We start from the raw sequence: 27,181 nt of genomic DNA, 5'->3' as shown, positions 1-27,181 counted from the left end.
TTGCTGATCAAAAGATGTGTAGGTCACGAAGGTTCGTACAAAGAAGGCTTTCTTGTTTGGTCATCGACGATGGCGGAGAGATAAAAGAGGAGGTAGTGCAGAACTATACCGTATACGTTCTCAGCTAATTTTCAAGTTAGAAGAAGTAGATACCATAAGCACTTTTTGATTAGGTTCAGAAACTCTAGGAAGACGCTGAGCTTTCTTCCTTACATTTCTAACTACGCTGACTTTTATTTATTAAATAAATTATAGCTTTTTAGACACTGGTCAGAAAGAGAAAATAGCAAAAGTGGCTGAAATCTCCCAATCCATCCACCACCAGTAAGAGAGTAACCAGGGTAAAGGATTTCCCATACAACCTGAATCCAAATAAATGTTTAATAAAAAAATTTTTTTGAATCAAGAACATATTCTCATATTCTTGAAGGGATAGCTACACGTTTTCACTTCACATAGTTGTTATGATATAGTTGTACGGATAACTTGAGTTGGATAAAATAAGGGTATCCTATTTTTACTCAACTGTGAAAAGGTGTAATCCTGGCATTGAAAATAATATTTTATAGCTAGCTAGCTAGCGTTGTGAAGAGTAGAAAGTTGTTTAGGCGGACAACACAAATATCTGGTGTTAGAGTCATTTGAGCACCAAAAATAGAGTCGGTCAGTCGATCGGTGAATGATAACTCAAAAATTCGAAAAATTGTATCCAACCATCCAGCCATCAACGGGCACCATTATGGCCCTTTTCACATTTTAAAGCGAAGCACAATAATGTAATGGCCAGTTAGGAAAATCCTACATTTGCGGTATACTCCAATTGCGGTATAAAATTTTTTGCTCTTGCCCAAGAAGGCTTGCATCAACAAGGTTTTTTTCGTTTTCGCATTGGATGGCTAAAATCGCATCCAGTGAAATATGTCATCGGGAGCTCCAGGCTATGACCTTTATTCTTGCCTGCGGGGAAAAAAACGTATCACGCGTTTGTATACTGCAATTGCAGTATAAGAGACTATGCGTGAACGTTGTGGGAATAAAGTTTGTATACTGCAATTGCAGGATATGAATTTGCGGTATACTGCAATTGCGGTACATATCCTGCAATTTCAGTATATACATTTTTTAAAGAAACTTTTGTCTTAAGTTAAACTTAAGTTTACAATTCCCCAGCAGGTGTTATTATAATTTTTTAAATCTTCAACTTATGATCTTAGAAATCTTGGACGTTCGATTTTTAATGCAGCTGTTCTAAATTCGAATCCTAATGTATAAATAACAAATTTAAGAAAAATTGTTTCAGTGTTCTTAGAGAAGTCATTAGAGCGGTAAATAACACTTGATCGACTGCGATAGTAAGTCTCTTTTATTTGCATTACTGTTCACAAGTGGAATAACCTGTTTAAAAATTGCTAATTAATTGCTTTTTTCATAGCTTATCAACTCAACAAAATGGATCCCTTTCAACCAACTTTGGATTTATCCAACGAATCATCTGAAAGTCTCCCGGTGTTAAAGGATATCACAAGCATTATTGGAAATTGCGGCCCGTTAGAAATTTCAAATTTTAATAATTCGTCATTTTTTAATGCATCCTCGCCCATTCAACCATTCACTTTTTTAACTCAGCAGCGCTCCACAAACACTCATACAAATATTTCAAATGGGACTTCTGTTCCTGATGAGCAGCAACAGGTTCAAACTGAAAATATTGAAGAAGAAGAAGAAGAAGAAGAAGAAGAAGAACCTGTCAACAACATCACTATTTACAGCGAACAAGGAGAAATAAAGCTAGAGCGAAGAAAATTAACAACGCACCAGCAAGAAATCAAGAAGAAATTGTCGAGTGTAAAGATACGTGGAAAAAGATGCACCCAATATCAGAAAAACTCCGCCTTTAGGGCAAAATCGCGTTACAACAACACAAATGGGCTGCTACGGAAAATGCAGGACTTAAAAATGACAACTGGGGACGAAGTGTTTCTAAAAGTCTTCAAGGATTATGGCAAAGACAATTGCTGTGTCAAAAAATTTGCAACTCTGCCCGTTCTTTTGAATGACCGAGCAGCGATTTCAGGTGCACAGGCTGCTGTTGCTCCATTGCCGTCGATAGAACTTTTGACTGAAAACTCGCCATCAAATGCGAGAAAAAAAAGATTCAAATATGTATGTCAACTTTGCGGTATCGAATACGATAGTGACAGAGACAAGCGATATGACTCATCGTGGATTGGTTGCGAACACACTGGCTGCGACCGGTGGCAGCATTATAAGTGTATGGGCCTGATAATGCCACGTAATATAAAGTCGGTAAAGTGGACATGTCAGGAACATACACCTGCTCCACCGAAAGCAGCCAGCAAAAAAAAAGGGGTAAAGACAGTTTCAGCAAAAAAATGACAATTCTAGTTGTATAGTTCCTAATATTGTTTAATATTATTATTTCAATCTTCTTCATAAGATTCCACGTAAAGTAAATTATGAATATCCTTTTCAGGCACAACGCGTAGATAGTCTACTTTTACATTACAAATATCACCAGATTCTTCTACTTGCTTCCAAATATTGGTTCGCTTTTTGCGTGCGTTTTCTGCCAAGTTAACGATATCAGGTGATAATAACTCCCCGTAAATATTTTTAGGCGAATCTGTAAAATTTTCGTTACTTAAAAAGGAAGAAGAACGCAAAACTGATTGCCACTTGGATACCTCTGACCGTAAATCGATACTCTTACTCTCATCACATGTTTTCAACTTAAGACGCTCACACGAAACTGAATAAATGTCATCAAACTCATCCAAACAACGAGCAATCATTTTCCAAGTCGATGCTTTAACAGGTCCTTTTGGCGCAAGTAGCTTTTCTCGCTTAACTTTCCCCTCTAGGATAAAATCACCTCCTTGACTTTTTGCAGATACCTTCGACTCGCTAAATGACATGTTGTTATCACGCAGAACCCTGACCTCTTTTGGATAAAGAGCTCGGTTTTTCAGATCACGATATTCCACCTCCCGGTATATGGCATAAAATAGGTCATCAAATTTCAACCGTGCTGCAGTAATCAGTTGACAATCATTATTTCTAACGCCAAGCTTAAATAAATAAATTGCCAATATGTAAGTAAGAATAATGTTCCCGAGCATTTTCAGTGTTGCATTTTCGTGCACACTAAGCCATTCTAAAAACTCAAAAGGGCTTCCTTTTTCCGGAAGAATGTCACGTTTGTACTGTCTAATAAGCTCAAGAGTAGTACCCAATAACAAGACTTGGACCGCTTGCCATGATTTGTGTGTATCCTTTGCATTAATAAAAAATTGGTACGCGTTTGGCGAAATGAAATTTAAAACATCTTTTCCAAGTGGCTCTAACATAATTTCATCAAGAATTTTGAACAAGGTCTTTTGTTGATTCATATGAAGATGCCCAAGTCCTGGTACCATTGCAGCGAAATCAAACCTTTCAACCTCTCTGTTAATAATACGTTCTGATAGGCAATACGGAGGACCATCACATCCTAAAAACACCCATTCTCGACTTTTCCCGATTTCCGCTATGATTTTCATCTCCATCAATATCGACTCTATATTTTTATAGCTGTTCGGATTCAGCATGATCGATTCAACCATACGAATCAATGGCTTGTGTTCGCATTTTTTGGCACCAACGTCAACATCTTTCAACAAATTAATTCCACACTTCATCACTGGGGTATGATTGTTCGAAACACCTTCTACAACACTTCCACAGACACATTTTCAATTTAATGTCGAAAATTTCTTTCCACATGCTTCGTTCGTGCAGATTCGTCTTACTGACATTTCCTTAAAATTAAAATATATAGGTGTATTATAGGAGTTTCAAATATTACAATATAACCAACTTGTTAGAAATATAAAATCCATACTTTTTTAAAACAAACATATCAAAGTAATTTACCTTAATGTTATTGTCAATGCTCCTGTCATATTCGTCCCCAATGACAACGTAGTCAAAAAGTTCTTTTACAAAACAAAAACGAAACTTGCGAAAATCTTCATTGGCGCGTTGGATCTCCAATTGCATCAATTTGTGTGAGGATTTAACATCGGCACTTCGGCTAGGTTTCAAGTCAATTCGTTTCTGTATGTTTTGATCTTCCGTCGTCAGTGCTATTTGGATCCCTGTCGTTATGATATCAGCACTTTTCGTTTTCAGTATGCTAATCCGATAGTTCTTTACGATATACTTGCCAATGTTATCAAAAAATAAATCCACTGGTCCATCAATGCAAGTTAGCGGTTTCGCTCCTTTTTCAGATAGCCAGTTTTTAAAGGTGGTATAACAACCGCCAGGAGAGGTTTTTCCGTTCATCACCGAAACAACTTTAGAACCGGAAATTGATGACTGAATAAAGTTCCCAAGAAAGGAAAAGGGAAGAACAAGTTGAAAATTTCTTAAATAATAACACATTTCAACAGTATTGATAAATGACATCTTTTTCTCTGTGGACGTGTTGGACATATCTAAGCCAGTTACTCCACATAAAAACAAAACTAACAAACGATTCCGCTCTTTAATGTATCGGTCTACATCTTGTTGGATCAGGAAATTGACATCTTTGTATTTTTTTGATATCGTTAGACCGTCTTTATAAATTTCCTTATTGCAAATTTTATTGCCGATTAAGAATATAAGATTCGCCCATAAGTTCTCGTTACCTTTTAGCAAGGTTTCTACGGATTCGTTTTCTAACTTATCAACGAGGTTATGCAATAAGTATGCGATTGAATTTTCTTTGGCAAGTTCAGGTGTTTCTAGTGTTGGAACAGTTTCCTGAACATTTGCAGTTACGGACGTAGTAGCTATTTCTTTTTGGGTGGTTTGCATGTCTATCGTTTTATCTACGTTTCTGTATCGCTCATAACAAGTTGTACAAAGATATTTCGCTCGTAATGGAAATATCTTCTTTTCTTTGAAATCATTAATTACGCTCGCTTTGTACCTTTTTGAAGAACTAATATCGTAGCAACCATTGCCATTGATGTCAGTATCATTGTGCAGAATGTACTTACATTTTTTTGAAAAATCTTTCTTCGGATTTCTAAGGCTACGCTTCATGTTTTCATTTTTAAAATAAAACAAGTGATATATCGCAATTGCGGGATATTAGAATCCCGTATATCCCGCAATTGCGGGACAAAATTTTCAGATTATTTTTATACCGCAATTGGAGTATACCGCAAATGTAGGATTTTCCTAACTGATGGCTGTGGGGAGACAGCGAGCATATAATATTTTTTTTGTCACTCTAGCTTTTCCGACTCAGTATATCAAAAATTTGGATAAAAATATAGGGTCTGTCGGGTGACTCTAACACCAAATATTTGTGACGTCCGCCTTATCAAGATTAAATTTTTCTAAATCCGGGATCTTGTGATTTGTCATAAGTAAGTTTTGAAAAATGTTGATATAACATTTCTAGCTAGCTACCTGTAATATAAAAGATGAGATCATTCTTAAACTACAGAACGTTACATACAGTACAGTCCGAATGTAACCTTCCACGTACGCGCTATACAACACCTTTTCCTGCAAGTCGGAACCCCTTTAATCTTTTGTTTATCATAACTACTTTTATGATCTTTGCTAGAGCTATGTTGCGAGTGATTTAACAAAAGTTTTGCGATAAAACAATACTGTAATTTTTTTCTCATTGTTAAAACTTATTAAAAATAAAATCCCCTTAGGTATTAGCGTGAAGTAATGATTTGTTAACTACACGAAAAATTTTAAAAAATCGCGCAAAAACTATTGTTTTTTTAAAAAAGTTTGTGCATGTTTTTTTTATATCTTTCAAACTTAGTCAAATTTTATTCTACATTATTTTTTTTCACAAAACATTGTCAGACATGTCAAGATGTCATCAAGGGCATAAGTCCTTAAAAGTTTTTATTATGTAAGTTTGCAAGATATTTTAAGTATATACTAACTTATTCTTTCTAGATGGATAGGTGTGCATATTTGACATGGCTAGCCCCACCAAAGGAAATACTCTGTCTATTATTTCCAGGAGGCGCCACGACTCTGATGGGGAGTCCTGGAGTATTTAATGGTCTGTTAGAGCTATACACAAACTCAATAAAAGTCAGCGCTCTACCAGACAACTCCCTGCAACATCCAACAACCCACACAGTGTGCCATTTTCCCATTTTCCCATTTTCCCTCACATGGCTTGGGTTAACCCGGGGCTATGGCAATATTTAATTGCCCATATTAAATCGCCACGAAGGGAAATCTAACCCTGGTCTCCCGCACAAAGTACAAGAGTGAGAACCACTAAACTACGGTGCTATAAACTACTTTATAACATCAATAATAATTGAGGTGAATAGCCAGATAAAATTCAACTATTCTATAAAATATATAACACCACTTTCTACAGGCTAAGTTTCAGAATTATTATTATGGGTTTCTACTCTACACTCTTTATCACGAACATCTGCTGCTGCCAGTTGTTTCGTTGATATCGTTGTTTCCCTTCCATGTGGAAACCGGACATGGGCATAATGTGAATTCGCTTTAATCAGATCTATTTCATCAACTTTTAAAATTGATAATAACCATAGAAAGTGAAACGATGTACACATATATTTATTACACCCACCAGTTATAATGCTACTATAAAGAAACAAATAATAAATACAATGATAAGCACTAAGCACACACCTCCCTTTTTCTTGTAGTTCGTAGAACGTCCATAATGTTTGAAATGTCTGCAACAAAAGAAGGTACACAACCTGTGTGCACAATGAAATAAAATGAAACACTTTGATAATAGTCGATTTTAAAATGTCACACATCAAGTTTTCCAATTGACAGAATATCTTGTAAACTCTGACAACTAGCACCATGTTTTGTCAGACAATCAGCTATTTGTCTTTCGGTGGGTATCCATTCCACTGTACTGATTTCTTTACGAATTAGCATCTCTTTTTATTGCTGCAATATCAATACGCATTCGTTTTTCACTTATTACTTTCGTTGAATATATAAGTGCATGTAGATTTTTATTATCAATCTTTGCATTTATTGTGATTTTCCTTACGTCTTTTCTTAGCAATTCCACCAGTAATTCAGATAGGTACAGTGCATCGTCCAACCCATCTGATAATGCTAAACTTTCTGCAGCTGTGGTACTCTTCACTACCCTTTTAATTTTGTTTGATGACCAATTTAGGATACAACAATCATTATTTTCTCCAACTAATAAAATGATATGTGCACCTGCACTAGATGCACCAGGCAAATTTGCATGGGAAGCATCTGTGAATACGACTAATCGAAGCTCCTGGTTGACATTCATTTTCGGATATATCAGTTTAAACTGATCAGACTTAATTTTCTTTACCATTTTATTAGCTTCAATGAGATGTCATACTTCTGGACTTTTGTTGATACACATGCTAAAGTGCAAAACATCAAAGTTAACATCAGGCCTGGTCTGACTGGCCACCCAATTTGCTTGACCAATCAAACTCCGTATTATGTTTCTCAAACTTATTTGCTTAACATTTCGGGGATAGAGGTATAAGTTGCATCAACTCAATGAAATCATTCTGGGACACTTCTATGTTACCATTGTTAGGCTGTATGTTTAATTGAACATATTTAAAATAATTTTCCTAAATTTTCCAATTCGAAAGACATCTCTTAATTTATAAACAACCTCTTTCTCAAAAGATGTTGTTCCAGAGTAAATAAAATCATTGACATGGATAACAAAAAACCCTTCTAGAATATTCTCACGTTTGCACTAGAACATAGCTGGATCGAACGTGGATTGTACACATCCAAGCTTATCAATTTCTTTTTTCACAGTTAAAAACCAGTGTCGCGCAGCATCATTTAATCCATACACAACCTTTTTAAGTTTCAAAAGGTTGCCTTGGTCATCTGCTTCAATTGGTGGCTGCAAAAATACATTTCTCTGGATCTTGCATACCTGAAGACAAGCAGCTTTGATATCTGTGGTTTTGCCTTGCCACTCTTTTATACTAGAAATTGCTATCAGAATTCTCAGGGTGCTTTTCAAGGCAGTAGGCGAGTCAACTTGTAAAATTTGCTCCTCTTCAAAGCCTCTTACAACGAGTCTGGCTTTTACAAAATTTTCTGGACCAGTTTTCTCTGTAATTACCCATGTTGTAGAAATTGTCTTTTGTCCTGAATTTCTCACTTCTTCAAAAAACCTCAAAATCCTTCCAGTTCTGTATCTTTGTTCCTTGGCAGTGATAACATCTTTGTCACAATGGCGTTGTTGTGGCACTAAGACAATGTTTACTTCCTCAGTTCTTCCCTTTTCTACCTTTTCCCATTTGTCAATACTCTGAAAATCTATACAAATGGGATTTTCTTTATCTGGGTGTTTCACATTGTACCAGGAAGAATACTTCCCAGTTGCTTTGCCAGCTCAGCTGATTATCGTTGCCTCTCTTCAAATGTTGTCACCTGGTTGCTTGTAGCGAATTTCATCATTTTTCTTTGGCACACCCGTAACGTTACCAGTCATGTTTTGATCCAAGGTGGCATCGTCAAGTTGTACTCCATCGTGTATAGCAGCATCAGCATGCTGTCTTTGATTAGTGCTTTCTTTGTCTGAAGATTCACGAATGCAATTCGTCTCACCTAAGGTAACTTTTATTTCAGGGCCAGGATCTGATTATGTTGGCTCTTGAAATTCATGCCCAACTTTAATCAATCTGTTGGTTGATACCCTAGCATAAACATTTCCATGTCGCACAAAGACAATTTTTCCATCTTGACCTATTACAGTGCCAGGTCCTTTCCATTTGTTGGATTCGTCTTTCTTGTAAAAGACTTTACAAATTGAGTACACTTTACCTTAATTTTATATTTTAAGGCACGTCTGATTTTTGATGATGACTCAGCTTCTACAGTACTGTAAAAAGGTATCTTAACATCGCGATCCTCTATCATGCGCGATGCGAATGATAGAGGATCGATAGCTTTTTGAGCATATTTTTGTCTCGATAGAAGTGAATCATATCGTGTCTATCAGGATGTCGCGATCTCGATCTATCGCGTAGTATTACTCGATGACGTAAATTGCATTATAATACTTATTTTAAATTAAATACTGAACTTCAAGCGAAACAAAACAATGCTTAAAAGAGTTTCTTTTTTTTCTATGATAATTTAGGAATAATAATTTTTGTGTGAATAAAGTTAAACAAAGTTGCCTGACTTTTGACAAAAGTAATAAAAAGTAAATTAAATATTTTTCGCTGGGTTTATCTGGAGGCGTAAAACGTTGTTAGTTTACACACATTTTTATATAAGAATCATTCTTTTTTTGTTTGTTTGTTAAAAATCAACATTTCGAGCCTTGAATAATTCTAAAGTTTTTAAAATGTGATCTAAAAAAGCATTTCTATCGCCGTTCTTCGTTCTTAAGTTTTTAAAATGCGATCTAAAAAGCATTTCTATCGCCGCTTTTCGTTCTTAAGTTCTTAAAATGCGATTTAATTTTTTTGCAAGAACATCGCTTTTATGCAATCTTTTAACTTGAAAGAACTCCAAGCCTTCCGTGAGAGGCCTTATATAACGTTATTAATTTCTAAGAAAAACATGACGAAACTATACAAGCAATTCTTTGATTCGTGGATCTAACAATAAAAAGCAACTTTCAAAATTAGAATGTTCTTTTACAAAAAAGTATTTAATTTCTTTATTTTTTTTTAAAATAGAAATAACGCTGGCTATAAAATGTAATACTGCATGACTTCGTCGATACCATTCGTATGGAATATCGTGAAGAAAAATTAAGAGATGCATTTTAGTTGATATTTTGAGGTTTCTGTTATATGTAGAAATGTTTCTAAGAGATATACTACCATTTTGCAAAATTATCATTATAATATTTCCAGGTAACTTTTATGTAATATAACATTTTAATGTATCAAACTCATATTCACTAGTTCCAAGAAATATCAGTTTCTAAACATGAGGTTACCATTTGATCAAAATGTGTTTTCTGTGAGGTTACCTACTAGATGTTGCATATAAAACTATATTTTAAAGTGTGAGTTTGTGAAGCCAAATAAAATTAATAAACAGTATGAATCTAATGTTTTCCAACTGATTTAATTGAATTCAACATTTGTGTTCAAGCTGAGGTTACAATGGAATGAAAAAGTACTGTATATACATGTAGTACTAGCACTTCCACAATGGAAAACAAGTCAGAAAGTAGAATTTAGGAATACTCTACATTGCACTTTTAGAACATGTTTTAGAATATTGATAGAACACTGATAGAATAGTTGCAGAATGTAGCTGTTTTGAAATGTTTTTATTTCAGTTGTTGTTGTTGTTGCATTAGTGAGGTTACTGTGAGAAAAAGTGTACACCAGAAATATAAGTTTATCTTTTATTATTGTATGAAATATTATAAGTATGGAGAATAGCAAGTTTGAGTGGGTATGTCCAGTTTGTCAGAAAATTTTGAAGCATCAGAAAAGTGTTAGCAGACATAAGAAGAGTCATGCAAAGAAAACTGAGTTAAAATGTTCACAGTGTGAAAAATGTTTTGACAGAAAAAAAAAACTTTTTGAGGCATCAAAAGTTGCAAATTAAAAGAAAAATTAAAAGAGGTTATGCTTTTGTAGAGAGTGTCAACTTGATATTGGATCTTGTGATTTATTTTCAAAGTACACATTAAACGTTACTCAACTCAAAGCAACATCATTAAGATCTTTCACTAGTGACGTTGTTGACACTGCACATAAACAGATCACAGACGATTTCATTCAACCTGGATCCATATGTGCTATTGCAGCAAATGAAAAGTCGAGTGAAACAGTATTCTTCATCATGGTTGGAACAGTTGAAGAAATATGCAATGTCGACCAACTTGCAGATGATTATGGTCACACTGTTCACTTAGGTTAAAAGTACATCACTGCACATTATTTGGAGAAAGCCACTTCCAAACGTGGAAAAATCTTGTACAAAATAATGGACAAGAAAACATTTGTTTATCCAGAAAGTGTTGTTTATCCTTTTGTAAACTTTGAGGAATGCGGTAATAACACTGTTAGCATCAGTGACAATGAGTACTGTGAAATAATTGCTCATTGGGAGTATTATAGTGCACAATAGTGATATTGTTAGTAGTATTTTAAAACTTGTGATTTTTAGTAGTTGAGTAACCTCACTTGTTACACATTTTTTGTTCCTGTTAATTTCTTCATCACCATGTTCCAAGTAACTTTATTCTACTTTATGTTTTTTAGTGGTTGTTTAAATTTATTTCTTTTCTTAAGCCTTTATTATCTCAATTTTATGCCTTTGTTTGCATGAGCTGATAAGAAACCCAAGTAGATGTTTTGTACATATTTATGAGGAAAATATCTTGAATCACTAACATGAAAGAAAATTCGATTTGGTAGCCCCACTATTTCTCAAGTATTTGCTATCACAAGGAAGACTTATATTATTGATGGTAACCTCAAAATTACCACGTTTTTTGGAAATCAAAATGTCATTTGAGGGTGGTAACCACCATAAGACCAACATACTAAAATTTCAAGTAAATAGGGCAAGATGTGTTCCATTTGATGCTGAAACTCTAAAAATGCTCATTTTGGCAGTTTCAGAAAATGTCACACTATTTTTGAAACTGATCATAGGTTTGTTTAAACTTTTTTCAATCCCTAAAGCTTTGTTTTTGTTAATAGACTGTGAAGTTTACAATTTAGTTTTGTTCAGCTATAACAATGCAATAATTCAGTCATAAACTGAAACAAAAGCCAAAGATTTAATATGGCTGACCTTAATTGTTTTTATTGAATATTCTTTTGTTTTATTCTCAGAATAATTTTATTTTACAAAAGGTGTCATAAACAAATATATAAATGGTAGCTGAGTTGTGTTGTTACGTTGTGAATGTATTACTAGCTAGGCACAAGAATCAGATTTGCTTTTGTTTTTCTTGTTTTAGCTCTGAAGCAAGTGGAAACTGCTTATACAGCTCGGTATCATTAATGTTGTCAGGTGACAATTCATTGTGCCATGATTTAAGGTTACTTACTTCTTTAGAGTTGTTTATTCATGCTGAATTTTATTCTACGCATCCCCTTCTATACTCTATTTTTGAACAAGGACAACTAAATAATAACCAACTTTTTAAGAATTTTAAGCAAGTATTTGATATGTCCCTGGCTATATCTGATAAAGATTACCCCCATGGTTCTTCACTTACAGAATAAATGCAATTTGAAGCTCTGTATAATTGCAAAAACGGCAGATGGGCAGGTCTTCTTGACATACTTGCCCTTTCTACTGTCATTAATCACAATATAAATGAATGCGGCGAAACATGTTATAAGTTATTGTTTGCGGAGAAAGTTCAACCTCGAATCCCCAATGCAAACATAGCTTCTGACATAGAGCTTTGTTATGTTATGCATGGTTATGTATCCAGACCAGGTGAAAATTATAAACCAAACCATTTTGTTCCCTGTATACGTTTGTTAAATCATAGTAGTAAGCGTAAATCCTTTTCCAAAGAAAAAGAACTTGTAAAAAAAATTAAAACTGCAGGGTTTACTAGTGATAAAGTACAAGCAAAGCTATCATTTTGGACCGATAAATGCAGCTTGTAAGCTTATATTACCTAAAGTAAAAAGTATGTCCACACAAAACAGTTTGCCGATAACTAAAATAAATAGTACTGATTCAATAAAAAGTTCATCTACGTATAATTCTAAAAATAGTTTAACGGTTTCCATTTCTACTTCCAATGCCAGCCAAGTTTTTGGAAAAAATTCTACTTTTACTTCCCCTGCTAATCTTTCTTTCCTTGTATCCTTTTTGTCCCAAAAGCCTTTATTGATTCCTTCATTTTTTCCAGAATCATCATCAAAAGCAGGTAGCTCATCTTGTCACTTCTTCAATAAATGAGTGGGTTGTTGCCCGATATAGAACAAATGTAAAGGTCTTAGGCCAGAAAAATTATATAATTTGATAAAAAATGTTCACAAATGTGATGACAATTTTGTTTTTACTAAAAAAAAATCTAGAAGTTTTCGTCAGGAATGGCTTAAGTCATTTAGTTGGCTATGTTATTCTCCAAGCCAAGATGGTGCATACTGTCTCCTTGTGTTTTATTTGGAGACAGATTTCCAACCAAGGCATATAAAATAAAGAAACTGTTGAGCCATTAACATATTGGCCTGATGCATGTGTTGCTTTCAAGCACCATGAAAATGTTCCCAATGGCATACATAGTGATACCATAGTTGCTTTTACCTCACTGATAATGCTGTTGAAGGTAAATCCCAACCAATTGATGTCTTAATTGACAACCAAAGGAAAACTGTTGTATTAGAAAACAGAAAAAAACTGATTCCCATTACAGATGCCATCATATTGTGTGGAAGGCAAGGTATTGCACTAAGAGGACATCGTGATGATGCTAAGTATCATCCAGCTCCAGGGGAATATTTAGTAGGGAGAACTGGGAATTTTGTAGAATTGCTGAAAGTTAGAGTTCTAGGTGGTGATGCTGATTTGAAAGAGCATTTATCAAAATGCCCTAAAAACGCAACATATATTTCCAAAACCACTCAAAATGATTTAATAAATTGTTGTGGTGAGGTAATAACTAATAAATTTGTTTCTGAAATTAGGAAGAATAAATTTTTCTCTGTCCTGACTGATGAACTTTTAGATTATTCTAGTAAGGAACAACTTTCTTTAGTAATCCGTTACGTTGATTCCAGTAGAAATATCAAGAAAGATTTTCTTAAATTTCTTCATTGTAAAGAGGGTTTAACTGGTGCAGATTTAGCCCAGCTTATGTTGTCTGCTCTGCAAAATTTAAATCTAGATTTCAGTAATTGCTGGGGCCAGGGTTATGATGGGGCTGGTAGTGTTGCTGGACATTTAAATGGTTTATCAGCTCGTCTTCTGTCGGTTAACAAAAAGGCTATTTATGTTCATTGTCATAGCCACCGTTTAAACCTTTGTGTTGCTAAATCTTGTTCCGTCACGCTGGTAAGAAATGCTATGAACAAAATTAAGAAATTTCCTACTTCTTTAACTTTTCACAAAAAAGGCAACAGCTCCTTGAAAAAAATGTCATTCAATATTGTCCTAATTCTGATAAGTGGCATGAAAGTTTTTCAAGAACTTTATGTTGAAATTTATGTGACCCTTGATGATATGACAGTTAATTTAAATAAAATTGTCAATAATGAAACTGCCACCAAAGCACACTCATTTTTTAATGAAATTTCTACCTTTAAGTTCATTGTATCTGTTGTTGTGACCAGAAATGTTTTGGCACTAACACATGGTGTTACAACTTTGCTTTAAGATAGAAGTATTGATATTACAGATAATGTTCAATACATTACTAATTTGAAAAATACAACTATGAGTTGCAGGAACAATGTAGATTTTTTTCACAACTCATGCTACAAGGAGGCATTAGATGTTGCAGAAAGTGTAGGAGTTTAGAAGGAAATGGAATGGGTTATCAGAAGGCAAACATTAAGGGACAACCAACCTGCTATCAATCCAAAGGATTATTATAAAAAAGTCTTAACCATACCAATCTTGGACCATTTAAACAGTAAACTTAACTCAAGGTTTGATTTTGAAAACTTTGTAGTGTATAATGGATTGTGCATTGTACCACCCAAAGTAGTTTCAATGGTTTACTCCAACAAAGATTAGAAGAGTAAATTTAAAAGGTTTGTAGATTTTTACAAATCTGACATGCCAAATCCTCTTGCTCTAGAGTCTGAGTTAGAGCTGTGGGAAAAGTTTGCTTTGGATTATCAGGGTACATGACCTGAAGCCATTGCTCAAACTTTAAAGTCAATAAACCTGTCTCTATTTACTAATATAAATGTTGCTATTCGCATTCTTGCTACTATCCCTATTACTTCATGTGAATGTGAAAGAAGTTTTTCATCATTAAGACGATTAAAAGATTATTGCCGTAGTGCTATGACAGAAGATCGTCTTAATGGCCTTTCTTTAATGTACATTCATCAAGAAATTATTCCAAAGGTAGATGATGTACTTAATATTTTTGCCCGAGATTCTAGAAGATTACAGTTAATTTAAATTCACTTAAAACTTAATACATGTTTAAACAATTTACTTTATCCTTACTTACCCATACTTACCTTTACTTACTCTTTGTCTTACTTTTAAGTTGGTAATTATACACTTAAAATCTTAGGTTCACCCTAAAAGTTTCTCAACTTTGGATTTTCTGAAGTCCTAACTCCTATTTTATAACATACATTTATTAAAATGCTTTGAGCACAACCCCTGATTTTTATCTTAATGCTGGCTTTTCAGCAAGAGTCCTTTCAGTTTATAAATTTACTTTTTGAGCCTTGTTTTTTATATGCCATATCCTTTGTTGTTTTTTATATATTTTACTGAAATAGTTCTTGCACATTCATTTTTTAAATTTGTTTTTATATAATTCTTTGTTATCATGTCAACCCGGTATACTGATGTTTAGATGTCAGTTTTGATAGATTCATTCATTATTCCATTGGCCGGTTTTGACAATTTGCTCAATTTGACCCATTTCATGTTAGATTCAATTTGTCCATGGTTTTCTACATTACGTGATGTGCAAGAAAGAAGAAAGAAGAAAGAAGATTTTTATGGGTTATTAATGTAACCCTTCAAGTTTTCAAAAAACATTATTTTGGAATATCAGCTGCTATGAAAAAGTAGCTAGATTTATGTTGTTTTTTCTTTCAATTTATTCTTATGAAATAGGTCTGGTAATTATACATTAAAAAAATGATAATTGGGGCATTTGCGACAAAATATTTTTGGCTTCACGAAAAATTTTGACTAAGGACTTTTTAAACCTGTATCTGCCCCTGGAAAAGACCTGATTGTGAAAATCTTATGAGGCTAGCCATGTAAAATATGCATATCTCTCTCTTACATGACAAAAACTACTTGCATGCTGCGAATCAAACGCATAAATACAGTTGTAACAGTGTGTGCTTGCGATTTTTTTTATGTTAAAAAAATTCAAAGGCCTTATAATTTTTTTTTTAAATGAGAAAATTAATCCTTTAAAAAAGTTAGTTTCCTTTTCTGTTTTTGTTTTAAAATTAGGGGGAGTACCTATACAAAAAAAAATCTAAAGAATTCCTAAACATTACGTAAGCTAAATATTTTTAAACATTTTTTCACTAGGCTTATCTAAATTTAAAAAAAAAAATTATAAATTACATTGGAATTTAAATTATGTTAAATTTTAAGCCTTGAATTTTCTTGCTCTTGAATTTTTTTAAAATAAAATAAAATTGGGAGTTCAAATTTTCAAAATTGTATTGACACAGTAGTTTTCCTGATGGAATTTCCTGACATCTTGATACATGGTTGCATTTTTCTTATATAGCTCTGTTTAGTAGAACAATGTTGAATCTGTGAAAGTCTAAGAAATTGCACCAGTATGGTATGGCCATTATACACTTAAAAAGGCTCGTTTTTTTTTAGATTAGGTAAGAATGTGTGAGTACCATTATGGACTTTAAGCAGCTTTTGCAACTAGCTGGAGATAACAGTGCCTTTGCAAAGAAAAAGGTAAGTGGTTTAAAAATTGTTTCTTAAACTCTTTTGGTTAAAATAGAAATTTTATTGGAAAAGCTTGTGTCCGCACATGATTTCCTAATTTACCAAAAGTACGAAAAAGTATGGAGCAACATTTTTTTTTTAAACTATTTTGGTTTTGATTTTTTCTTACAAATTTAGCATTATTAATTAAAGGTAACCGAAGGTATAAAATGATGATGGGCTTATATTACAGAGCTTAAAAAATTGGTTAACAAGTCTTTTTAATTTTTTAAACAGCTCTTTTCCGTCTCAAGATATTTACATTTAAAGAATTTCAAATTTAATCCAGAGCATAATTAAATTTGAAATTCTACTATTAATAAAATATTCGTAAGTCATTAATTATTCACAACGTTTAAGTGGTTGTAGCATTCCTTCATCATGATTTTTGCAGGTAAAAGCAAAAACTTAAGGCTGAAATACACATTTTTCAATGATACATTCCAATGACATTAAAAATGACAAATTTTGACGCGAATACACTATCATTAAAAACATGAAACTTGAGCATATTTTTCTTTGAAACGTGGACTCTAAAGAAGAAATAGCAGCTGCTGTTGTTGTGTATATGTTATCAAAAAAGAGAGTCAAACATAGGAAAAAAAGCAAAGAAATGTATGGGGTAAAGCCGTAGTTAAATAGGCGAACTGAACTTGGCATCTACAATACTCTTATGTATGAACTGCGCGTGGAGAAAATTGCAGAGTATACGCGATTTTTAAGAATGCCGCCGAATATTTTTGATGAGCTCCTTAATCCCATAGAAGTTGAAATTGAGAAAAAAAACAGCACAATTACGAAACCCAAATCCTGTTAAAAGGTTGGCTTCTCTAAATCTCAATAAAATTTTCAGTCGCTTCTTGCATCTTCATTCTCGGGTGAATTATCTTGTTCAAATCTTTGTTTTCAACTATGTTTACACCTAAATATATATCGCGTGCAACAAACACGTGTGCGAAAACAATGGATTCGATTTAAAACAATAGAAAAAAATGTCATTATAAAATTAAAAGTTAAACATGTTCAACTTTTAATTTTTAAGGATCATTGGAAATGAGAGTGTAAAAAATGACATTTTTTCCTGTATACACTGTCATTTTTCAATGATAATTGGAAAATAATCATTGAAAAAAGATAGTGTATTTCAGCCTTTAGATTTGCTTTTTCTCGAAATGAAATTTTTAGTGGTAACGGTATATATTTTTGTCGAACACTCCATAATTTTATCTTTTGCTACAGAACTTTGCTTTTTCTAATGCAGAAAGTGAGGAAAGATCGAGTTATTAAGCTATCATGCTTAAAATAGACAAATCAGTCATAAAACAGCTATTGTAACACAAAATATGCTATATTTTTTTCGGAACCACGTGTTATATTGAGTAAAAAAAGCAAAGTTTTTTAGAGCTGAATAAGAGCTTCGCAATGATATTTTTTTCAAGGAACAAGAATTTTGCTGGACAAAATAAACTGGAAGGGTGAATTTTTGTATATAATTTTTTTTTCTCTTTTTCAGATTTTTGTTATGAAAATATCTTTTCATCAGTCTAGAGATAATTTATTTGGCTTTCAGAATATACATATTTGTTAGGGTTAATATAGCGAGCAGAGGAGATATTTTTAATATACTGAGTATGTGTTTCAGGGGGTTACCGATCCTTAATTGATTTTTTATTTTTAATTGATATTTTTACTTCTACATTTAGTTAGATCGCCTTGATCAAACTAAAAGGGATTCTTTCAATGTGTCATCAGCTTCTGTTGCAAAGTATCTGGAAAAACAAAAGAAACTTCGTGAACAGCAAAAAGGTGAAACATTTCAATGCCAGAAAATTTTGGGATATCTTTTTGCTTAGTTATGTTTTTTTCTTGCAAAATCTGAATCTAGTCCTTATTAGAAAATTGATTTAAAATCACAAAAAAATTACATCCCTAAATTGTATATATCTTAATATTTTAAATACATATATACAACAAAAGTAAAACCTATATTTACAACAATATGAATTATTGGATTTGTGAAGAATATCAGCTTTTTGGTGAAATAAAACATATATACTTCACATACTGTTTGCCTTTGGGGAATAAATTTTTACAGGAAGAAATTATTGCAGAAGTTATGGTGCAGAATTTCTTTTTGCAATTTTGGGTACTATTCACAAAATTACAACTATTGACTCGAAAAAACAGTTGGATTTCTTGACGACGATGATCTTTAAATAAAGTATTTTACTTTTTAAAATTATTAGTTGCAATGATACGTTTTATGTTTTTTTTTTAAAAAAAACATTTTCTTGGCATTTTTCTTGGGGAATATTCATAATACAAATACAAAATTAAAGATCTGCCATAATAAAGCATTCCAATCGAAACATGGGTTCCGCATTATTATTGTGAGAGCGTACAATTGCAAAATAAGTTGTGCAAAAATTTCTTCACTCAATAATTTCCCACCCTAATGCACTCTTTTGTTATATATTTTAAATACAGTAAGGTTTTGTTATGTCAAAGTTATTTTTATATTTTAGCTGAAGAAGAAGAAGCGAGACGAAGGAGAATTAAAGCTAGGTTAGAATCTAATCTTGGTAAGAAAAAGGAAACAAAACAGACAACTCGAGAAGCAGTTGATAAACATAAAGAAAAAGATGAAGTAAAATTTAAAGTTCATGAGAGTCATAAAGTTAAAGACAAAAAAAGTCACTATAAGGAAGAACGTGAGCATACCAAAAGAAGTTCTAGCCACAAGCACGACTCTAAGAGTGATAAAATAAAAAGTGAGGACGGGAGAAATAAACATGACAGTGATCATAGAAAAGAAAAAAACAGGACTATGAAAGCTAATCTTAATAATAAAAAACCTTTAAATACTCCTTCCACTAGTAGTGGTTTAAGTTTCGCTGACCTTATGAAAGTTGCAAAAGATAATGCCGCTGGGATAAAGAGAGCCAAAAGATGTGCAAATACATTAAAGAGACCTGCACCTACTCAGCATAAAGAAGAAATGTTTGACCCAGATCGTAATATAAAAACCAAGGTTAGAAAAAAAGATGCACCTGTAGTAAATAATCATGCTAAGCATTCTTCTAAACACGGAACTTCTTCTCCTCATTACAAACTAAAACATCAAGATCGTAGGGATGTAAACAAACAAAAACCAAAAGTAAAAGATAGAAATCATGTCCAAGAGACACGACTTGTTCAGAAAAAGGAAAAGCCCTCAATTCAACCAGTAAGACGTGGTGTTATTACACAAACAATATCCAGCACTAAAACTATGCTACCCCACAGAAAAATTACTAAGACTTTCAAGCAAGTCAAATTCGGATGTGGTATTGCAGCACAAAACAGCAATAGAAGAGATAAGCGTTCTGCTAATGACATAGAAGATGAATTTTCTAGAGAAGCGCGTTTGCTGGAAAAGAAGAGACGTTTGTTCGAATTGAGAAGGATTCATGGTAAGAGCAGAAAGTTGATATATTTCTTTGATTCTATATTTTATCTTGGTGTTTTTTTTAACTTCTTCTACAAGACAAATGTGAGTTCCTAAGTTGTATATAATGTCAACTTTGGAAATCTTGAATCAGGTGATAAGAAAAGCAATTTTTGCTTTACCTATGTGTTTGTTCAGAACTATTTTGATTAATAATTTAACTCTGAAAGCGTTTGATTTTTGTGATTAGTAGCGTTAGATTTTTAAAAATCAAATAGTCTTCATTTCAATGCTGTCTGCAGGCTCTTTATTTAGTTTCTGAATTGTTCAGACAAATGCTAAAAGATTGTGTATACCAGAAAAATTTAGTTCATATTCCAAAATATCTGTTAAAACCATGAAAAACTGGGAAACGACTTTTCGACGTTATGTGGATAATGCTTAAAACTTAAAAATAAATTTTTGTTTCAAAGGCTGGGCTATTATTCTCTGTTCGTGTGACCAATGTTTCTTTTCGAGTTCAAATTGACACAAACACCATTTTACCTTTATTTTATTGTTTTGCTTTTGGAAAAAGGATATTTTCTCATTTCCTCAATCCTCTTCATTAAATCAAATGCCCGACAGCACTATTATGGCAAATAATTGATAGTACATTCTTTATCGGGTTACTTTAAAATTTTTTTCTTTAAACTTTGTCAGCTCCCAATTTTATTTTGGAAAAAAAAAAGTTTTAGAAACTGCGAATGTGATTAGATGCATGTGATTCGACTTTCTAGGTAATAGTCAGTTGGAGGAGGAAGATTTGTATGGTGATTATGACCTTGATGAAGATGATGAAGATGACTCAGATTTTATTGATGACAGTGAATATGCTGGTGACGTTTCTAAACATATCAGATCGATATTTAACTATGACAGAAGAAGGTTAGTTCTGTTTTTAAAATATTCAGCTTTTCCACGGTGTTCAGGAATTAGACTGAGTTCAGAACTTCCGGTTATTTGGGAAAAGCTACGAAAGTTTACTCGTTGTGAAGTCCAGTCAGATTAAGGAAATTTCAATAGTTTTAGATGTGTTCCCAAATTTAAAAATTTCTTGCAGCTGCAAGTTTTTTTTCAGTTGCTAATTCTTGGAAGAATTATTCTCTGTGACCTGACGCAAACTTCTGAATGTCTAAATTCAATTTCTCTATATATTTAACGTGAGTAAACAATATTTTGATATGTCCGTATATCAGGTTGTAATCGAGAAATTTAAAATAGTGGCCGGTATATCCCAAAGGGAAATTTTATTAAGGTAGTTTGGTCGGAGCGACATAGTTAGCTTCTGTAATAAATTTTGAAATTGAGGATAAATTAAAAAATGGCCGTTGAACGGCTACTGAGAAGGCTGGATTGCAGCCTGTATGTATGCTTATGAAAGCTCTACCTCATCCGTTGATTTTCAAGCTAGGGTATGTTTTGTAAACAGGGAATATTTGTATATTGTATTCTTACAGGTACTCAGACTCTGACGACGATGATCTTGCTAAAATGGAATCGAGTTATTCCCAAATCGAAAAAGAAGAAGCTAGAAGGTATGCCAAAGCACAGTTGTTCACGGTAGTTTCATTTCTTGACACAGAATCAGGTGGCCACAACTCCTTGAAAAATTGTAAAAACAGAAGAACTACTGGAAAGTTGTATAAAACAGGAAACTCCTAAAAAGTTGTAAAAAACGGAAAAACTCCAGGAAAGTTGTAAAAAGTTGGAAAAGTTCTGAAAAATAATTTTTTTTTTAAATCTATTTTTTGTTTAGGTTTCGAGCTTTTATTTGTCTGGTTATGGAATCTGTTTCGTTTTTTTTTTTCTCATTAAAATTTTATTTATGTCGAACCAAATTACTCCTGGAAAGGGTCAAAAAAGGCAGTGGAATTTAGTAAACACTGTTTTTGTGTTGTGTCATCTGCGTATATGCTGTAATAAATGTCCCAGGCGTTTATTAAATTTTGGGCATTTTTTATGGAGCGTTTATTAAAGACGGGTGTTAAATGAACGTTTTTTAATTCTTAATAACTCACTAAGAAATAAAAGCTATATACAAAGTTTCATTCATCTCCCAATAACGGACCTTTATTTACGGCATTTACGGGAAAGTGTTTCGAGTGACAAATGACGTTTTTTTTAGCTTGCGTATTGCAAAAATAGAAGATGCTTACGAAAAGATGAAAGAAGAAGAAGAACTGTCTCGCAAGAAAATGAGAAAGAAGCCGGCACAAAAAAGATGAATGTTATTTTCTCAGGTGGTTTTGACGGAATGTTTTGACACGTAGAATAATGTTGGGGTGGAAACCCCCTCAGAAAATACCAAATTTTCATAAACATATTTCGATTAGTACTGGAAACAAAATTCATCCGAGAATACAATTGCATTAAGTATTGTTGGTCACAGAAACCACGCTTGTCCAATTGTAACAAGTCGTTCTATCCAAAGTAAAATCTTTAAAAATTTCATTTGCTTTTTTCTCAGAATTGCACTCGAAAACTTCACTTCAGTTCGATATGACATTTTTATGGACTGTTTGAGTAATGGAATACTTAGATATAACCTTATAAATAGTGATAACTCATAGTTAGAAATTGTACATTTAAAATCTGCGATACTTAAAACTTATTTCTGACGAAAGTATGCTACTTGAGACTTGACTTTTATTCGTCATATCACAGAAAGTTATTAGTACTTTCTGGAATCCCTAAACTCTAACTCTCGGTCAAACTTTAGATTTTGCCTTGTTAAACATTTTAGAATGCCTGTTTTTTTAATAAATAACGAGATAAATTATAAAAAAATTAAGAGTAAGTCTAACAAAAAATTAGGCCGTGCCTACGTTAAGGATTTTGATGTTAAAATAGTAAAGTTTATTTTCTCAAAATGATACTCGGTGACATGTCATTTAGTTTTACGTTTGTTTCAATTGAAGTGAAGAACTTTTTATCTATAGAATTTTACAATTAAGTTATTCCTTGTTTTAGGTTTAAAAATTATTTGAAACAGGAAATTTATTTTACTGATTTGGTAAATTTTTTAAAAATAAATTTTGTCGCTATATTTTCAAGTTTAAACGCACGATTTTTGTTTTTCTATGCCAGTTTTTTAGAAGGCTAAAGATAAAAGGATTAGTGTATAGTTGAGAAAATTTCCTATTTCAACAATTAAACAACTATTAAACAAACTATAAAACATTTAAAAAACTATTAAAACAATTGATTATGTTCTGATCTTCAGTTTTAATAAAATTTTCAGGATAATGTTTTCTTATCTATATCATTTAGTTTTTACAATAAAATAGGGGCCTCAAAAAAATTTGTGATTACGCGACTTTAAGATTTACATGAAAACAACTTAATGTTTAAAAACTCATTCTACTAAAATTCACGATGGCCCCGAAGGTCATATACCTCTTGAATGACACTGCGCACCAACCTCTTCCCCAGGGTTTTTTTCTCTTTTGGATATAAGAGAAGAGGACGAAAAATACAGTTGAGTGATTTTTGGCCAACATATGGCCAGATAATGCGAACGTGTCGTGCGTTAATTTATGCGACTAACAATGGCGTAACTTTAGCGGCTAGAATTTTACGTTTCAGCAACAGAAAACGCACTAACATATTGTATTGTCTCACGAGTAAAATATACAAGAAAAATTATCTTCGTATCTCCAATTAAGCGTCTTTTAAGTTTAAAACAAGAAACCCAGGAGGCTTTATCAATTTTCGCGAGATAGAAGTATTAACCGCAACCTCGTTTCCGAAGGCAAAGTTGAGACAAGATTGAGGGATGTTCATTAGGAAGAGACGATAATGGAATGAGCAAAAGTAACTTTCACGTTTAGAAAAATACAAAAAAAGAAACATACTTCAGGCGGAAACCTCTATGACAAGCAGATATCCGGCACATATGATGCTGATAAATCACGTGCGAACCCTTGAAATTTCATTTGTTTAAGCTCTTTTTGTGAAATTGTTGCTCGCGACCATTTCAGCGTGAATGATGTCTGACTTGAAATGAACCCAAATGCCCAAATAATGAACTTAAGCGCCCGTGGCCCTGTGGTTTCGAGGGGCGGACTAAAGCGGTTTGGGTAAACATAAAATGTAGAGATAGAGAAATGTATGTTCTGGCACAATCGCGTGCGCGCACACTGTGACGTCACAAAAAATCCAGTACCATCCAATACCATGCAATGCTTAGCCATGGAATTCAAGGAGTAAAGTCCCTATCATGCAGCGTTGAGTAAGGGTAAGTCCCTAATGAGTAATGACGTCATCAAATGCTGCAAATGAGTCAAAAGGGGAATTCCCTGCTATTCATCAAAAATCAACGCATGCGCAGTAAAGAGGGGAATAACTGTTAGTTTTGAGCAGAATGAAATCTTCTGACGGCGTTAAAATTCTTACAAAACACACACACACCGTGAAACAATTACGCGATATCGCAAAAGGTCGTGGACTTACGGGGTATTACAAGCTACGTAAGGTCGAGCTGGTTGCTCTATTGGAGGATGTATCACAGTATGCTTGGAGGCCACCTAAACAACCAGCCCCGCCTATAGTACCAGGGAATATGGATATCTTCGAGAGGCAGGAGATGGCCAAGGCCCGTCCAACTATTGGGGGTAAAATCAAGGAATGGTATAACTGGGTGTTGCCACCATCTGAGATAGACCTATTCGAGAAACAGGAACTGTCGAAAAATCGTTCTGTCGCAAGGGATAAGATGCAGGGATTTTATTGGCTTGTGAATACTGTCCCCGAACCTCTAAAAGAGGGTGTCAAGAGTAACCATGCAGCATTCAAATGTACAGTTATGGGGATCTACAACGGGACAGCCAACACGAGTCCTACACTTCATGACGAGGTGGAAAAAGAGGCCGAGGAAGACTACCTATATGAGCACCCATGACAAGATTTTACACCTCAGGAACATAAACATGCCCTCCGCAGGATCTTCCGAAGTTTCCGCATTCCCGGTATAGGAGGGGCCGACGTTGACGGGTATATAGGGATGGTGCGACCAAACGTGAAAATCTTGGTTGAGGGGCAGGTAGAAGATATTGAGTCGGCAAAGATACAGCTGTCGCTATGGATTATGTGGAAGAAGAAGATGAACCCGGAGGAGGCCAACGATGAGTACATTGAGGTGAAGAAGGTCTTCCATAGTAATATGGCCTCGGTATTCCAGGGTAGCGACGTAGACGATGATGTTTGCTCAAATCAAAACAGGTGTGGAACATCCGGTACTACCCCAAAGTGGTTTTACAATTGGTAGAATACTATACCTCGATGCAGACTTCCACAAATTGAGGCTAACAAGGGGCTCATCGTATATCGAACTACCTAAATGGAGATCCTCAAAGAAGGCCGTTATTAACCCAGTGAATTAAGACGAGGAGTGTTTCAGGTAAAGTATAATAGCATCCTTACATCACGAGGAGATAGGGAGGAACCCAAGTCGAATATCTCAGATGAAACCCTATGTAGACCTATACAATTGGGATGGTATGGAGTTCCCTACAAGTATCAAGGATATTTCCAAGTTTGAAAAGAGTAACCCTGACATTGCGGTAAGCGTATTGTACGTAATGGGGAAGAAGATCAACATCCTACGTCGATCCGAGTAAAACATTAGGCGCAACAAGCAGGTTAATCTGTTGCTTATAACAGATGACAAAAGGGCCCACTATACAGCCGTCAAAAGCCTATCGCGACTCCTAGGTATACCTCGAAAAATACGGCAATAATGCAATTCTGCCTAAACTGTCTACAGGCCTTCAGCACGGTTGAATCGACGGGTAAGCATTATGGCTACTGCAGGGATCACGAGGCAGTCAAAATCACAATGCCAAACGAGGCCGAAAATGGCTATACCATAGGGATGACCAGCAGCAATTCAAGGTACCCTTTGCTATCTATGCAGATTTCGAGAGTCTTCTCATCCCGGTAGAAGATGTAAGGGGTAAAAAGACTAAGAAGCTAAGCAAGCATGTACCATCTGGATGGTGTACGTATAGCACCTTTCCCTATGGAGATGTACCGGACCCCTAACAGTCTACAGGGGTGAGGACTGCGTAACGAGGTTCGTGAGCCACCTGGAGGATGAGGTGAAACGTCTCTACTATACCTACCCACAGCAGGACATGCTGCCTCTAACAGAGGTCCTAAAAAGGGAATATGATAAGGCTACGGAATGCCATATTTGTTTAAAACCCTTTGACGACTGCTAAAATAACCGTAAAGTTCGCAAGCAACCTCAGCGATGAACAGTGTAAAAATCTCCGTTGGTTTTCAATGAGGATGACACGTTTAATCTCATGCGCAGAAAGGGTGTCTATCCATATGAGTACATGGATAACTGGCAGCGGTTTGGGGAGGTGGATCTACCCCCAGGTCAAGAAAGCCCAAGGCCGTAGACTTGACGAAATGGTTGGCCGGGAAGGGGGTGGAAAAATTACAGGAAGAACTCAAGGAGCAGTGTCAAGCTCTTGAGGATAAGGATAATGCTATGGCCTTTCTCAATGATGAAATTGAGGACAGGGATAGCCAGCTCGTGATGTTGAGGGATGAAATTGAGGAGCTACAGCAATGTGCCGTGCCCCACCTCGAGGATCCCGGCAAGGATAACAGCATGGTGATTATCCAAAAGAACAACGATGACCCCTTCCAATGTATTGCCATTTGTGGTCAACAGGGGTATGTAGCTCAAAAAATACGGAATAAGCTTCTTGACTACCCCAAGGGTAAGATTGTGGTACTGGCAGAGACCCCAAATGCTATCGTCCATTACAATTGGCTTCGAGAACGTGGATGTATCGAGGTAAACCCGGAACGCGTGAGACATTTTAGGCTTGGTGAACACTATACGCATGAACGCCTATTGGAACTCGCGAAATAGGTGGGCACTAATTTTTAATACTCACAAGGGTATTAAAAATTAACCTCGAATGACCACAGTGAAATCCTCTGGCCTACGTTGATATATTAGAAAGATGTCGTCGCAAGTTATGTTCAACACAGGATCGATTGAAACCCTGGCCAACAACCAGGATCAACCTATGT

The 27,181-nt window shown here is 34.4% G+C and overlaps 2 protein-coding genes across 2 annotated transcripts; both read left to right on the top strand.

The window, feature by feature from the left end:
- Nucleotides 1–63: 63 nt before the first annotated feature.
- Nucleotides 64–22,764, top strand: LOC130662512 (protein SPT2 homolog). Its single transcript, XM_057461400.1, has 7 exons — nt 64–92; nt 16,543–16,629; nt 18,363–18,465; nt 19,185–20,111; nt 20,866–21,013; nt 21,586–21,663; nt 22,254–22,764. Exons 2-7 carry the CDS (start codon nt 16,570–16,572, stop codon nt 22,351–22,353), a joined length of 1,416 nt encoding a protein of 471 aa, XP_057317383.1. The 5' UTR covers nt 64–92; nt 16,543–16,569; the 3' UTR covers nt 22,354–22,764.
- LOC130612941 (52 kDa repressor of the inhibitor of the protein kinase-like) lies at nt 12,954–14,373 on the top strand. Its single transcript, XM_057434275.1, has 2 exons — nt 12,954–12,985; nt 13,296–14,373. Exons 1-2 carry the CDS (start codon nt 12,954–12,956, stop codon nt 14,371–14,373), a joined length of 1,110 nt encoding a protein of 369 aa, XP_057290258.1.
- Nucleotides 22,765–27,181: the final 4,417 nt, after the last annotated feature.

Source organism: Hydractinia symbiolongicarpus, chromosome 10 (genome assembly GCF_029227915.1).
Source record: "Hydractinia symbiolongicarpus strain clone_291-10 chromosome 10, HSymV2.1, whole genome shotgun sequence".
In the NCBI taxonomy this organism is placed as follows: domain Eukaryota; kingdom Metazoa; phylum Cnidaria; class Hydrozoa; order Anthoathecata; family Hydractiniidae; genus Hydractinia; species Hydractinia symbiolongicarpus.
This window is presented reverse-complemented; position numbering and strand designations above follow the sequence as displayed.